Source organism: Arvicanthis niloticus, chromosome 17 (genome assembly GCF_011762505.2).
Source record: "Arvicanthis niloticus isolate mArvNil1 chromosome 17, mArvNil1.pat.X, whole genome shotgun sequence".
Classification (NCBI taxonomy): domain Eukaryota; kingdom Metazoa; phylum Chordata; class Mammalia; order Rodentia; family Muridae; genus Arvicanthis; species Arvicanthis niloticus.
Window position 1 is genome coordinate 12,461,351 of NC_047674.1, and position 15,413 is coordinate 12,476,763.

At 55.4% G+C, this 15,413-nt stretch overlaps 1 protein-coding gene across 1 annotated transcript in view; it reads right to left on the reverse strand.

Annotated features, from left to right (window-relative positions):
• Nucleotides 1-542: 542 nt before the first annotated feature.
• Nucleotides 543-15,413, reverse strand: part of Gpc1 (glypican 1) — a 28,240-nt gene continuing 13,369 nt past the window's right edge. The window contains exons 2-9 of the mRNA XM_034521198.2: nucleotides 7,244-7,402; nucleotides 5,463-5,854; nucleotides 4,646-4,811; nucleotides 3,598-3,728; nucleotides 3,342-3,461; nucleotides 3,115-3,248; nucleotides 2,694-2,869; nucleotides 543-2,389 (exon numbers count right to left, since the gene is read on the reverse strand). Coding sequence (XP_034377089.1) covers nucleotides 2,157-2,389; nucleotides 2,694-2,869; nucleotides 3,115-3,248; nucleotides 3,342-3,461; nucleotides 3,598-3,728; nucleotides 4,646-4,811; nucleotides 5,463-5,854; nucleotides 7,244-7,402 — 1,511 coding nt within the window. The 3' untranslated portion in view covers nucleotides 543-2,156. The remainder of the gene's footprint in view (nucleotides 2,390-2,693; nucleotides 2,870-3,114; nucleotides 3,249-3,341; nucleotides 3,462-3,597; nucleotides 3,729-4,645; nucleotides 4,812-5,462; nucleotides 5,855-7,243; nucleotides 7,403-15,413) is intronic.

The window sequence follows — 15,413 nt, forward strand, 5'->3', positions numbered from 1 at the left end:
TGGGCTACTGAGTGAGCTTCCTAGCAATGGAGGTAGGCATTATGTACACAGGGGCAGGTCCTTGAGGTGAAGGTGAACTAGCCCTGAGTATCTTAAGTTACTTAGAACGTTTCTGCAGATGTAGGATAGCTTGGGAAAGACTGGTGTATCAGGACATCCCTGTTCCCCACATGGCTCTCTTGGGTACCTGAGGCAGCCTAGAAGGAATGAGAACCTTTCTATGGCTAAGACAATGGCATGTACATTGAGGTGGGTTAAAGAGGTGGAAGGCTGGTGGAGCCCGCACAGGTTGACTAGCTCTGGTCTCCTGGCCTCCTTCTCCCATGAACTTTGGCATGTTCAGTTGGCACAGACAGGCATCTTCCCCGGCAGGACTTGGAGATGTTCAATGGTTGCCACCTCGTGGAAACCCCAGGACTTTGCTGCAGGCGCAACCCATCTTCAACCCGCTTCCAACAAGCTCCACTCTGTGCTGTCACATGCATGTCATGCTCACATGTACACACACCCAGTCTTACCAGTTTACACAAGGTCATGCCCACTGTAGGTCTCCAGCCTTTAATTCATACAAGGACTCAAAGAACACACATTACCCACTGGCACCAAGTGACAGGGAGCCTCATGGAGAAAGGACACAGTAGCTTGGCCACTATCCTGGCTGCCCTGCACAGCTTGGGTGCTACTATCCTGACACCTAGGCACTCATCCCAGAGTCCAGGTCTGGTTCCCGGTGGCCCTTCCCAAGTGTCACTAGCAGGGCTGTGGCTGGCTGAGTGTGCTCAGGGCATGGGCCCAAGAAATCCACAGACCAACTATGGAGAAGATCTCTCCTGGACCAGAGAACCCGAATACTGGGCAGGCCTTGGTGCTGTGCTGGCAGTGGCCTCTCTAACCCAGTGACAAAAAGAAAGAAAGAAAAAAAAAGCGGTAAGCAGCCTTTTTCCAGGCCTTCTGCATGTCAGGACCACTGTCTTCCTGGATATAGCAACTCAGCACCCCCAAGGCCCTCCCTGGAAGGTAAGATGGAGTCTTGACAGCCTTGGTAAGCCAGGTGCCCCCAGGTCTCAAGGCCACAGGAGTTTACCAGACTCCACGTGGTGCCCTGAGCTTCGCCACTGCTGTCAAGGAAGATTGAGCTGTAGCGTTCAGTGGACAAGGACACTGAGGGTCTGAATGTGCATGTCTGTAAAAGCCCTTGACTGTCAATGCTCCCCCAGCTCCTGCAGAGCTGCCTGGGTCAGGAAGGGGCCCAGGCATCTTCTTGATCTGCAGTGCCAAGTCCCATTGACCCTGAGCTGAAGTTTCACCAGCCACCCAGCATCCCTGTGGCCAGGTGACCTTTCTAATTGGGATAGGGCCTAGATGTGGCTGGCTACTCCCCTGAAGTGAGGCTCCTCATGTGGACCCCCAAGGCCAGTCTTTGTGAGCCCATCTGAGGGGACAGAATATACCCTCAAACAGTGTGGCAGAGTTGAGCCTAGTGTGGCTATGCCAGCTGCCACCTCACACATCTCACACTAGAGGAACCCCACAGTGGGTCTTTTTTGAGAACCAGATTCACTGAGCTCCACAGTGGCACAGGGTCCTGGTCTGGTGTGTGTGTGGATCCTGGCTGCAGAGCTTCTTCTGAGTAGAAGGTTTCATGCATAAACTTGAAGGCCCTGCCAGAGCCTGGTCAGTGACATACTGGCATCCCTTGCAGGCTTCCTGGGGAACTGCGGGATGGGCCTCAGTTATTTCTGACATCTGTGGCCCATGGGGTCTGGTGGGGAGTCCCCAGTGGGAAGGGGCAGGAGAGGAAGGCACAGGCTCACTTGAGGTCTCCGATGGGTTGTAGCTAACGGCCACCCTTCTGGTGGGCCTCATGAGCTTCCGGGGTGCTGCAGGAAGGTAGGGGAGGAGTGTGCAGCCAGAGGTGCCCCTGAGGTCCCTGAAATACATGGCTTTTGGGGACACTGGCTCGCAGCTGACCTGATAGAAAATTAAAAGCTAGGGTGACAGGCGCGGCCAGACCCAGGAGGCCAGGACCCCATGCACCCTGCCCCAGCACTCAGAGCTACTGTCTCCTTATCCTGCCCTGGACCTCGAAGGCCAAGGGAATTAAATATGGTCTGTTGCATGTTTTGGCCAAGATAGTCCTTGGGGTTAGGGGGCAGTTACCGCCACCTGGGCCTGGCTGCTGCAAGGACCAAGGTGAAGAGGAAGAGCAGGAAGAAGCTGTGGGGCTCTGGGCAGGTGGCGGCTGAGGTCTTCTGTCCCTCCTGTTCTGACAGGCCGGGGAGGGCATGGGTCAAGGGGGTCCGGGAGCTGGAGCTCTTCTTGCTGACCCTCCGGCCACAGGTGTCATCTGGGCATCCGCCTCCGCTGCCAGAGCCACTGCCGTCATCACCTGGGGAAGACAGGAGGCTCCGGCAGGCTCTTCCTACCTGGGCACCTGAGTGCTAGGTGACACTGGGAGTCTGAGGCCTGCTGTGCCTAAAGACACAGTTCCTACTGTTCCCACCTGTTTCATGATAGCCAGATAGACATCCTAGCTGGGCTTCAGCTGTGCTACAAGGACACAGGGCCCCTACAGCATCCATGAGGGCAAAGGGCTGAGGGCCTGGCAGGGGAGTCTGGAGAGGCCTTGTACCCTTCCATTTCTGAGCAGGGCAGATCCCTCCCCAACCCACCCTAGCCCTGGCGGGCCTCACTGGCATCCTGGAAGTCCACGTCATTGCCACCGTAGGCGCCACGTAAACGGTTGGTCATGATCTTGAGCTGCATGATCTGCTGCCGGATGGTCATATCAGGCTTGGTGATGTCCACTTCCACTTCAGGGTTGTTGATCTGGTTGGCCAGTCCATCACCCATCACCTCAGGTAGGTACCTGGAACAGAGTAGCCGGAGCCACAATTCGTTACATTAGCTTTTGCAAAGGAGTCTAAGCAAGGCACACTGCACCCTGAGAGCCAGTGACCTCTAAGTGACCCTCTAACGCACTGGCAACCCATGCAGGCTCCATGGTGGGGGCTATGTGCTCACTGCTGGGAGCTGGTGAATGCGTGTGATCCTCCAGGTCAGTTTCCCACGCTCTGGGCATTCGTGAGGATGTGGCCAGCGGTGGGCACCTACCGGCCCTTGGATATTCCATTCCAGCAGCGGTCATCACTGGCAGAACTCATGGCCATCTTCTCACTGCAGAGTGTCCCTGGGAGGCTGATCCAGAAGTCCTGGATATCTCGGAGCTGAGTCTTGGCCTCAGAGACCTGTTGGATGACAGAGCACTGAGAAGCCTGGGGACAGGCTGCCTATGTCCCTCCATGTAGCTATGTTGTGGCCACCGAGAGAGGTACACTTACCAGCTTTTCCAGAGGACTTGTGGAGGGCTTCTCCTGCAGTGCCAGTTTACCACGGCGACGCTTTTCCTCAGGCCCTGAGCCATGGGGATTGACCTTGGGGTTTCCGCAGCCCTGGATGACCTAGGGAGTTACCAAAGGGGTTCTGGAGGGACAGCAGGGTTTCTCAGGCCCAGGTAGGCCCACATTGAGGACAGGTCCTTCACTGCTCACAGTGGCATGCCCCCCTCACCCCCTCCCACCCCTAGCCCTCACACACCTTAGCTGTGAGTGTGTCCTTGTTGTCCTGGAGGGCGTTGATGGCCTCTGCCAGCCACATGTGCACACTGCCAATGACATTCTCCGAACCCGACGGGCCCCAGAACTTGTCAGTGATGAGTACCATGGAGTCTGGTAGAGGTGTTAACACGCATGCACATACATCATGTGTGCATGTTAATGATACACAGTCTCACCGGCACCAGTCAGAAGTACAGGTCAGCAGAGGGTCCCATGAGCTCACATTCTGACTGAACCAGCTTACACTCACGTGCAACTCGGAACATTCATCAACAGTGGATACCCACACACAGAGGTTTCCATGAACACACAGGACATCTGGCACTCCTGCCTAGCTCGTCTCCATATTAGCTCATGTTAGCTCACGCAGGTGCTGCTGGCCCACCATGTGCCTACATACGTATGCATGTAGATGTGCTTCACACCGGACCCTGAACACATGAACTGTGTGTCTGCATGTGCATTCTTTCATACAGCACAGATGTGATAGCATGCACACATTGGCTCATGGTGCCAACATATCTGTCAGAGCAGCATACTGACTAGCTCATGCCAGCTATGTACCAGTGCTGACATGTATGCATGCTGATTTGCCCCATATCAACAGAGGTACATAGCGATTCATGAGTGTTGACATATGTGTATGTCAACTCACCTCATTCCAGTACATGCACATGTAAGTACACCTGTAATGGGCAGGGAGACTGTGCACACCACACAGACTGGCCCATTGTGTGCAGCGTACATACATGCCAGATTGCATATGTTTATATGTACATGTATGGGTTTGCCACCTATCACCTATGTGCTGGCGTATATGCACGCTGAAGCAGCTATTCTACCATATGCCTTGGGATATGGACAATAAAATGTGTCCCTTGATCCCCAAAGCCCCACTTATATCAGGCCTTCAAGCCTTCATTTGGCCCACACCAGGGACTACTGCCTCCCAGGACTTCTGTATGGTGCTACCAAGGACAGGCCAGACAGCCCTGGGGGAGGGGGGGGTTGCGGGTGGGCAGGCTCACCCAGGAGGTTCCTCCACTCGGCATCCAGGTCGGCCTGGTTGGCAAGACAGCCTTTGAGCACATTTCGGCAATAGTCGGGGCAGGGCCGGGCACCAGGGACTCCCCGGCAATGAGCACAGTAGACCAACTTCATGACGGCCCGAGAACATTCTGGGGCCAGAGGTACCTGGAGAACAAAGGCAGCCTGAGCCTCCCTGAAGTCCTTGTGCAGCTGGTCAGCAGCTAGCCCTGAGGGAGCCCCAACGTGAAGGGCTTGGGATGCAAGCCAGAACATCTAGGCTCTGCTCTAACCGGCTGTGGGGCTTTCCTAGCCCAAGCCATCTCAGGTATACATTTTAGAGTCACAGTCCCATCCCAGGACAGTTATGGCATACTGCTGTCACTAGGCTTTGCTGCAGATATCTGAGACCCAGGGGTTGGGAGGTGACTTACTGCACCTAGCTAGAGACGGGGGCGGAGGGGCAGTTTAAAGCTGGTGCCCCCCCCCCCATACCCTTCCCCACGTGGGTCTGCCATGCGCTGTCCCATTCAGTGAGCTACCATGCTTGCCTGTGAGGCCTCAATTTGCTCAAGGGTCAACTATATCGTTTTCTTGTTTCCTGTTTCCTGAGCCCAGCAGGCCAATGGCCCTCTCCACCCTGCCCACAGTGGCATTTGTCTAAGAATGGACAGCTTTAAGTGGACCCACTGTAAGCAATGGGCTGTAGCCATGAGCCTAAGAGCCAGGACAGGGCTGCGTGTGAGGGATACCAGGCACCCAGGGCACAGTATGAGGGACTCCCAGACGTCTACTCGGAGCCCTGGGCAGTATTTGTACCTGGGCCACTTTCCGGACCACGTCACTGGCCACACCCAGGCCCTGCACGAAGGAGCGTGCTGCCACAAAAGCACGTGTGGCCCGCAGGCGCAGTTCTCGAGGGGCATCCCCAAACGGCCGCAGTGCCTCTGCCTGCTTGCCCAGGCAGTCCAGGTAGTCATCAGGCAGCAGCAGCTGGGGGTGCAGCTGCTTGAAGAGGCGCTCCAGCAGCCGTGCCCAGAACTCGGCCAGTGTCTCCTCAAGGTGCAGGTTGGCCCCACGGTAGTAGAGGCGCAGCTCAGCGTACAGATCCCGGAAGGCCCGAGTGTTCTGGGTATACAGGTCCCCAAAGGCCCCAGGGAAAGCATCCTGCAGTGTGCGCTCCGAGTCATTCAGCAGGCGCTGGAAGTGGTCTGTGCACAGAGGAGAGGCAATGACCCCCTGAGGGGGCTCTGCTTCTCTGCCAATCTACTCATGGGCTTGACAGAATACCCCTCTTTTCAGAACCTGCTTATGCAGTCAATAAAAGCTGGACACCATATTGCAGAGGCTCCCTTGTGCTCTTAGAGACCTGTCCTTCCTCACCAGAGGTGCAGAATTCAGCAGTGTCCTCTCTAGGGTCATAGGACCCTGTGGACTCCAGCTCCAGAGGCCATTTCTGAGTTAGGCCTTAGGAATCAATAGATGCTGAGATTCACTGATTCTGAGAGGGACTGTAATGGGGGTGGTGGGGGAGGAACCAGAGTAAGCCTTGCCAAGCTGCCAACTGCCCCGTCTCTCTTCCACCCCAATGCCCTCAGTCCCAAGCAGCCCTCCTCCTCCTCCTGCTCTCCAGCAAACCCACCCTGCTACAAACCAGCACCCCAGATGGAGACTTTCTGGTGAGGGCGGAAACGTGTGAATCTGTGGTGTAGATTCTGAGGTTCAGGGAAATGTCACTGTCCTCCACATCTCTGGGATGGAGCCCTGATTGAGGCATCCTCTTTGGAAGTGAGATCAAGGTCTGTGACTGCTCAGCTCCTTCCTCCCACACCGAGTAACAAAGGAGGGCTTATCAACAAGTCTCAGAGTCTGCAGATGGTTAGGGCTCCCTGATCTGCTGGGATTTCTAAACCCCTGAAGCTACGGCCCAGCTGTGGTTAGACAGGCTCTATATGCTTCCCCTCTTCAGCTTCGCAGTTCGTATTTTCTCAGCTCCACTCCGCTTCGGGGACTACATCTTTGCCTGGGCCCTGTATCCCTTCTGGAGTCAGTGAACCTCTCTGCTTATGGAGGGGACTTTCTAGGGGACTCTTATGACTCCAGGGCCCCATACAGTCCCTATGAAGCATTCCATCACTGGGCGCTGTTTTCTGCCCATATACAGCGAGGTCACATGAGGGGTTCATAAATAAATGAGGTAAAACATGGTTATCCTAGTCTTTTGAAGCACACAGGAGTCTTTCTGCCCCTGGCCAAGAGGTAGTCACCTCAGGGCAGGCCCTGCACTCTTTCAGCCTTCAGTCTGAGCTTCCTGACTAGGGAATAGAAGCTGGGATCATGGGCCTACCACAGGGACTCCAGAAGATGCAGGTGATGCAGGCCAGCCCTCTGTAGGTCCTGAGGAAAACTGGGACACAGAGGCACCCTAAGCTCAGCTGTTCCCCTCTGAGGGGCAGGCCTATTCTCCCTAGGACAACTTGGGTTCATTGTTCTATTCAAGCCTGGCAGGAAGAGGGAAACCCTTCTCTAGCATTAACTATTCAAATCCTAGCCTCTGGGTCCTACCCCACACAAGTCCCCACCCTCCGGGCCCCACTTACCATCGATGCCATGCAGCTGGGTGGCCAGTGTAGCCTGCAGGGCACGGCTGCTGTCATGGAGTGCGGTCTCCAGCTCCATCCGGCTGTGGTTGGCCAGGTTCTCTTCCATCTCACTGGTACAGCAGGTGTAGCCCTGAGGGCATATTCGCAGGTGCTCACCTATGGGATGGCAAAGGGTGACATGAGGGGGGAAAGTGGCCCAAGATGCACGGCCTAAGACAGGGCTCAGCTTAGGTTAGGCCCCCTTTGTGAAGGCAGAGATGGGGACACTACAGGGCAAGGCTGGGCTCTGGTGTCTCTGATTTCCCAGGGCCCCTGATAAGATTCAGGGATTGGGTACCTCAGGTGTTCGTGAGTTATCAGAAGGCTGAGCCTCAGAATAGGAGTACCAGCATCTCAAGAATACAAGAGTCATAGCAGGACTTCCTGAAAGCCAGCTTAGACATTACATAGATGAAGAGGCTCCCCGACCTAGCTGGAAACCTGGCAGAGGGTTTCAAGCCTGGCAAGTGCCTTTGCCCAGGGGAGGAAGAAGAAATCCAGCCTCCTCTTGGCCCAGCCCAGTTCCAGAGGATACCTAGCTCCACACCTGACTGATGACAACAGAGTGGAGTGCTACATGAAAGTTCTGCAGGGCCTGTGGCAGCATTCTGCAAGGGCCCTGGGTACCATTCTGGGGTGAAGAAAAGCATGTTCTGTGTAGGCACTGGGTCCCAACCAGAAGCCCTTCAATCCTGGCCTAAGGCTCCCACCAGCTGGACACATTCCTAGTCCCCATAGTGTTCTGGCTGAAACTCCCTCCCTCACCAGCTATCCTGGGCTGGTGAGCAGACCTGTCAGCCCTTGGTGGCACTGCAGCAGTACCTCAAGACAGTAGCGATTGCCAGTTGCAGACAGAAAGTGTCCACCATGGAGCCCTTACAGCACACACTAGGGAGCTTCATATCCAAGAAGAGTCTCCTGACATCTTAAGAAAACCTCAACAGGAGGAGAAACCTTCTGCCAAGGCTACAGCAACACCTTTTACAGGGAATCTGAGGCCTGGAGATTGGGTTTTGTCCCAGTGGGGGACTGAGTTACTCAAGACTCACTGGGCCTGCCTCTGACCCCAGTCTGCTCTACTCCCTTCTCACAGGGTCACAGTTGCTGTCTCTGAGCCTGAAGACAGAGCCCTCTAGCTCCTACAGGAACTGGGTGGATCAGACAGAGAGGCAGGGGTAGGAGCCCAGCCTTAGGTGGAAGGTCTGGGAAGAGGCAAGGGTCAGCAGGGATTCTAGAAGCTTCTCTCAGGCAGGAATGCTGACTTTGATATTATGGGGAGCCAGTGAGATGCAGTGTTTCTGAAGCGCAGAGGAGGTGCCAGGGCTGGCCCCTGGGTACCAAAGACTGTCTTGCCTTATCCTTGCTGATGGGTTGGTAGAAAGGTAGGAGGGGATGGGAAAGGTGGGGTGCGAAAAACTCAAGAACTTGATACCGCAGGCTGCCATCAGAGCTGGAGGACTCTGAGCCACAGGGGAGTGGGCACCATGTCAAGAAGTTTGTGGGGGCAGGAATCTGCGACCTCAGAATGAGACCATTATGTGTTAGGGGGCCTAGGCCCCGTTTCTATGAATCCTCATCCCCCTGAAGCCAACTGGGAATGGAGATTCCTGACTAAGGAAGATTTTGAGGTTGAATTCACCATTAAGTGCCTGTCATATGATCACATCCTTGTCTTTAGCACTTAGTAAGCACAAGCATTTATGTGTGCTGGATGGTGTGTGTGTGTGTGTGTGTGTGTGTGTGTGTGTGTACATGCTGCCGAGTGGAACTATGTGGCCTCTGTGACTTTGACCTGACACAGAAGGTATATATACCCAGATGCCAAGGCTCCTGAAGATGTGAACCTTGGGGTAGGTGTTAGAGGCTACCCCTCCATCCCCAGGTGGTACAACCTTCAGGTCTGCTCTCCCAGGTCTCAGGTTGAGGGCTTGGCCTAGAGGCCCCTCCTCCTGATTACTGAGGTGTGGGAGCTGTGCTTCATCCCAGAACCCTGTGGGGATTTTCTGCCACACAGGCTGAGTCCCACCTGGTCTCAGGGTCCCCAATGCCCACAGAGCAGGGCAGTGGCGGACAGCTGGTAGAAGGACAGAAGGAACTGTATTCTAATCCAAGGGTGCTTGGAGGAGTCAAGAGAAAAAGGGAGTCACCCTTTTGCCTGAGTGCCCCTCCCACAGCTCCCCTACCTGGTACCCTCCGATCTCACCACTCTGCTTTCTCCTGCCCACGGCACCTGCCTTTCACACGGGCTGCAGGGCCTGGAACCAACGTATTATCAAGCACCCAACCTCAAGAAAGGGCTGGGGTGGGGCCCAGACAGCTGGGAGCTGCAAGCCCGGGCCCCGCCCCCTCATCTGCATCCATTTGATTCCTTTCCTTCTAGAGTAGGGAAGGCTGGGCAGAAGGTTATCCATCAGCAAGCAGCCTGCTGGCCCAACAAGGTGCAGGGCCCAGCAGGGCTTTCCATTTGCTTTGCTCCAGGCCACGGCCTGCTGGGCTGAGATGATACAGCCCACATCTCTCTCTTTGAGGATTTAAGGGGTCACTTCTGTTTGAGGAGGAATGATGGGGGGGGGGGCGTTGTAGAGAAGGACCCATGCCCAACTCCAGCAGTGAGCCAGGAAGAAGGTCTGGTGATGGAGGCTGCAGGTATCAGTATGGGGACATCCTGGGCTCAGCTGGGATAGGGCATTTGGGGCAAAGCCATGTGTACAAGCCAAAGGTTTCAGGTGGGAAAATTGAGGACCAGGTTGCACAACAGAGCACTGGCAAGAGACAGGTGGGCACAGACTTGCTGGCCCCTCCCATGGTTCCTGCTCCTCTGATATCTTTCTCCATCTTGGTGGTCCCAGTTGCCACCCCTCACCACATAGACAGAAGAACAAAGCTGAAACAGGAAGAAGTTAAATAAGGACACACACTCAGAAACAGAAACTTGCCCCACTCCATGGCAGCTTCTGAATGAATGGGACCCATGAAACTCTTGGCCAGCTACTATGAACAACCCCACCCAACGGCCTCCCCTGTAGTCCCCTGGCTCTGCCTGGCCACCTCACCCAGCCAGCCCGGCAACCTGCGCGCTGTTCCAGTTGCCCCAGCACCGCCCCCGTCCCTCCCTCCCTCCTCGGACAAACACGGGAGTGAAGACACGGAGCCAGAGCCCGGGCACCGGCCTGAGGGCCCCGGGCAGGCTGGGCCAGGCTGCCCAGAAGCCCATGCAGGGCAGAGCTGCTTGCTGAGGGCCAAAGACAGGAGGTTTTTTAGATACGTGCTGAGCCCCAGCTCAGCTGAGACTGGAACGGAAGATGTTCAACATCAGAACACCAAAGGCAGGCTCTGCAAAGCTCTCTACACTTCCAGGAACGTAACCTTCTCTCCCAGGAGAAATGTCGTTTTCTACCTCAAAGGGATGAGCCCACCAGAAGCTTCCTCCTTCCCAGCCCTGAAGGTGGGTGGGGGCGGAGGGGCAGGACAGTATTGTTCCCCACTGACTCCGCCCATTTCTATCACAGATTGTTTCATTTTTCCAGATCTTTCCCTCCTGGGTTTTTGGGGCACTGCCCTCCCCTGGCGCTCTCAGGATTTATTTGGGGGAAGTGGGTTCATGGCAGGTTTCCCCCACCTTAGTCCCTTTTCTAAGCCTTGTCCCCTACCCCAAAGCCTCCCAAATTCCAAAGCCCCTGCTTCTTGTGACACCCAGCATGGCACCCCATTGCAGCAAACCCATGGTCAGCCACTGTTCATTTACCTCTTCCCATATCCGGCTGCCGGCACCCCCACCCCACCCCCCAACCCTTACTATTCTCCAGAGCAGACAGCAGCCTGTGGCTTCCTACCTTTCAGGGTTACACCCTCCTGCCACCTGCTGACAGCTACAGCTCCTGCTCCTCCCTCACAGAGGCACCATCCATCTTGGTCATCATCCACAGTCACTCCAGGGCTTTAGCAGAGACACCTCTGACCTGACCTCCCCTGACACCTCAGGGACCCAATGCCTTGAAACCCTCCACCCTTCTCAAGATAATGCAGAGTCATGCTACCCCCCCCCCCCAGCCCATCCCTTCAGAAGCTTCCTGTACTCACAGGGGATGCGGAATGGAAAGCCAGCTTCCCTCACGGCCCCTAAAACACTCCAGCCGGCATTGGGGAGTGTACGAACCTACAGAAGCTAACTCTCAGCACCACAGGAAAGAGGCATCGGCCACCCTCCCCTACCCAGCTGCTGGCTCCTAGAATAGGCCTTTCTGTTGACTGATGGGGCAGGAAAAGTAAAGAAGCCTTCTGGGCTCCTGGGTTTTCCAGCCCCAGAGGCTGAGTGAGGGTCTCCAGCATGTGACAGCCTGGAGCAAATGGCCCAACTTCCTGAGTGACTACTCACTGCCCAGGCTCCAGGGGGCTTTCCTTACTGCCTACTCCCGAACAAACCTGTCTAGTCCCCGAGGGTCACACCTGAAGGAGGACAGTTCAACTCCATCTCTGAAATTCGAGAAGCATCGGGCACAGTCCTCCCCCTACACACCCAATACTTTCCACCCTCCTGGATTCCTTCATGATCCCCAAGCCCCTGCCTCCATTTTACCCAAATGACAACATCACCAAGAAGAACCTCCATCACGAACGGGGACCCCTAACTGGGGGGGCATCAGCTGCTGGCACTTCTATGAACTCGGTGGGAGGGGTCATCTCCAGGTAGGCAAGGGCTCCAGCCAGCTGCCTCTCCAGCATCAGGCCAGGCCCTGGGCGAACAAAGCCTGGGCAACACCTGCAGCTCCCACCGCTGTCTCCTCCGCAACAGGGATGGTTCTGTGCAGCTGGAGCCCGTAAGATAAGCCAGAGCTGCAGATGCAGGCGCCTGCTCTGGCGCCGCCGCAGTGAGGAGGGGGCGCTGGTGCAGTGGGCGCGGCTGGTGCGGAGTGCCGAGCGCTGCAGCAGGCAGAGGGGGGCACTTGGAGGGGGGCTGCGGCAAGCAGGAGATGGAGGGAGGAGAGAGAGGGCGATGTGATTGGCGGGGAAGGGGCTTGCCGCAGTGGGCGCGGCAGAAAAGGAGGGAGAAAAGCTTGCTGAGGCTGTGGCGGCGGCGGCGGCGGGGGCGGAGGGTGAAAGGGGGGGATGGGTTCAGTAGAGGAAGGGGGACTTGAGGCAGCCTGAGGGGGTGCAGAGGGAGGAATGGGGTATCCAGGATGGTGCAGGACAACTTCAGGGAGATGGGGGATGGGATGGAGGTGGGAGCTGAGAGACATGAGGACATCAGGGCTGGTGACCAAGCCCTTGATGGGAAGGGGATGAGCTGGAGATGGGCTGTAGTGTGGGTACAGCTGAAGATGAGAGATGAAAGCACAGAGATGGATGATGGAGATGGTGCCTAGCAGACTTAGCCTGGTACCAGTTTAGTGGGCACCCTCCTGGCCTTAGAACCCTCTTCCCCATAGCCGCTCCAATGGTGTCCCCAGCTGAGGATGCACTCCGGATAGCAAGCGCGATTCCAGCGCCAGTAAAGCTGGCAAACGCAGAGCAGCAGAACTCAGCAGGAAAGGCCAAGATGAGGCTGGGCTGGGGGCGCCGGCGTGGTGCAGGGCAGTGGCAGTCTCACTAGTGCACATAGCTGAAGGCTGCTCCCTGGGACGCACCTTCTCCTGCAGCCTTCACTGGTGCGTCAGCACCGCCCCCCGCCCCCCCCCCCCGTCTCCTTGGAAACAGTAGGCGCCTGTGGACCCCCCACCCCATTGGGCTGGCATTTCTGAAGACTTGTGGATCAGGCCTCTGCCTCTTCTGCCAGCCCCAGCCCAGAGGTGGGGGTGGGGTGCAGCGGGCGCTCTGGCTTATTGGCCTCAGCAGGGCACACACTCATCAAGAACTGGGGCTAGCAAGAGAGGACCATGGATGGTCAGACTTCTCTTCCGGAGAGACAGCTAAGTGCATTGAGGGGGTCCCTCTCCGGAAGAACACCAGATCTCCGCTGCTGTCTGGACAAAGGTCACCGTAGTCTCTCAGTCCTTCCTATTACCCCCTGCCCTTTGGACCCATCCCCACAAGTCCCTGCTTCCAGTTTTCTGACACGTTTCTCTTAGCCATACCAGCCAACCTAGCTCCAAATGCCACCCGGCCTGCCCTCCATCTATGCTCCTGGCCCTCCTGGGACAAGGGCAGCTCCCCAACTCTGTTGACCATCATCCTCTTTCCAGCCTTTGATTCCAGTTGTGGAAAGCCACCTACTCACATTTCCTCCTTGAAATGGACAGGTCCCCTCAGCCTTCCTAGTCAGTCACACCACTGGGGACACAGGAATCTGCTGGGTAAGCAGCTGATCCACCAAGGGGCTTTGGATCCAGAAGACTCCCAAATGGATGCCCTCTGAACTGCCTATTCCCTGCTCAGGCCACCTCACCAGTGAATGGCAGGTAGGAGGTGCCTCAACATGGTGAAAGGGGCTAGAGGTCTTGCCCTAGTGTCCATGGTTTCTTGGTACACATTAGAGATGAAGAGGACCTTGTGTTCATGTCTACCAAGACCACAGCCTTCTGAATTGGCTGCAGGGCAGAGCCCACTCAGAGCTTGTGGTGTTTCATCACCCAAGCAGTGAACCGCAACCCTGCTCTCTTCTTCACACCCACGTGGGGACAGGGTGGCTACTTAGGCAGGAAGATATAAAAGGGAGGGCTCGTGCCAACTGTCCTGGGGCTCTACACTGTTTTCTCTTCTAGCTGGCCCACCAGTCCACTTCTGGGCCCTTTCTGGGCCACAGAGCAGCTGAGGAGATATATATGACAGACTGGTCCTACTTCCTCAGACGTGTCTACATGGAACAAAGAGGCACAGTACAGGCACTGGCTCAGCCCTGTAAATTCTAAACTGGCAGAGGTGGTAAAGAGATGCTATAACCCAACCAGGACGGAGGCAAAAAGCACCAGGCCACCGGCTGCCTGACCAGCTGTTCCTACTGGCCTGGCAGCCATCCTCCTGGGCATATCCCCTACCTCCCTGCAAGGTTTGCTTACCTCCCCTTACCCAGGAATCTCCACTTCCTTTCTTTTAGGTCTACCCAGCAACCATACTAGCTCTCATGTTAAAATACATATAAAATATAATAGGCAGGGCATCTTAGCCCAGTGTGGACATTTCTGGAACAAGGCCACTGCTATAACCAACCCAGACCTTCTTCCTCCAAGCAGGCCCAAGAGGCAGATCAGCTAGCAACCTGTGGTGTAAGGGAAACCTGGGAGAGGAGTTCCCACCCACAAGGAAACACAGCATGGTCAGCGCCACACAAACAAGGGTTCAGGGTTAGAATCACTTCATCTCTACAGTTTGTCTGTCACTGACCTTGATAGCATACAGAGAGTCAAATCGACATGCCCAAGGTCAGTGGCTGGGGATGGCCATGTAAGCAGTGCTTGCCACCCAAGATTCCCATCCCAGGGGAATTCCTGGGTGGAAGGCAAAGACCACAGCAGGAGTCAACATGCTTTGCTGAGAGGCAGTAGTCTGGACAGCTTCCCTAGGCTGGGTTGTCCTGACAGAACCTCTGCCTAGCAAGGGCATGCATACAGCTTCTAGCTGTGGTCCCAGCCCGCCCTGCAAGCACAATTAGAGGATGGCAGTTATATTTCACTTTTTTACATGCATTTATTTCTTTATTGTGTGTGTGTTTGTGTGTGTGTGTGTATCAAATAGAGCCAAAAGGTACAGATGTTTGAATGAATAGACAAACTATAACTACAAAATGGAATATTGTTCTGCTTCAAAAGGGGAATTCTGACATGCTGTAAGATGGCTATCATGCTCGATGAAAGAAGCTAAGTGAGGTCCCTAGAACTGTCAGAACCACAAGAGACAAAAAGTGAAATTGTGTATGTCAGAAGCTGAGGAGAGGAATGGAGGGTGTGTGTGTGTGTGTGTGTTAGTTTTGACTTTCAAGTTGATACAATCCAGACTCATCTGGGAAGAGAGCTCTAGTGAGGAATTATCTAGATCATGTTCTCCTGTGGGCATGTCTGTGGGATCCAGTCCACTGTAGGCAGCACCATCCCCTAGGCTCGATCCTGACCTATGGAAGAGTGAAGAAAGCTAGTTGACAGCAAATAAGCTATCAACGTAGGTGCATATGCCTCTCTCTGCTCTTTACTATGGATGT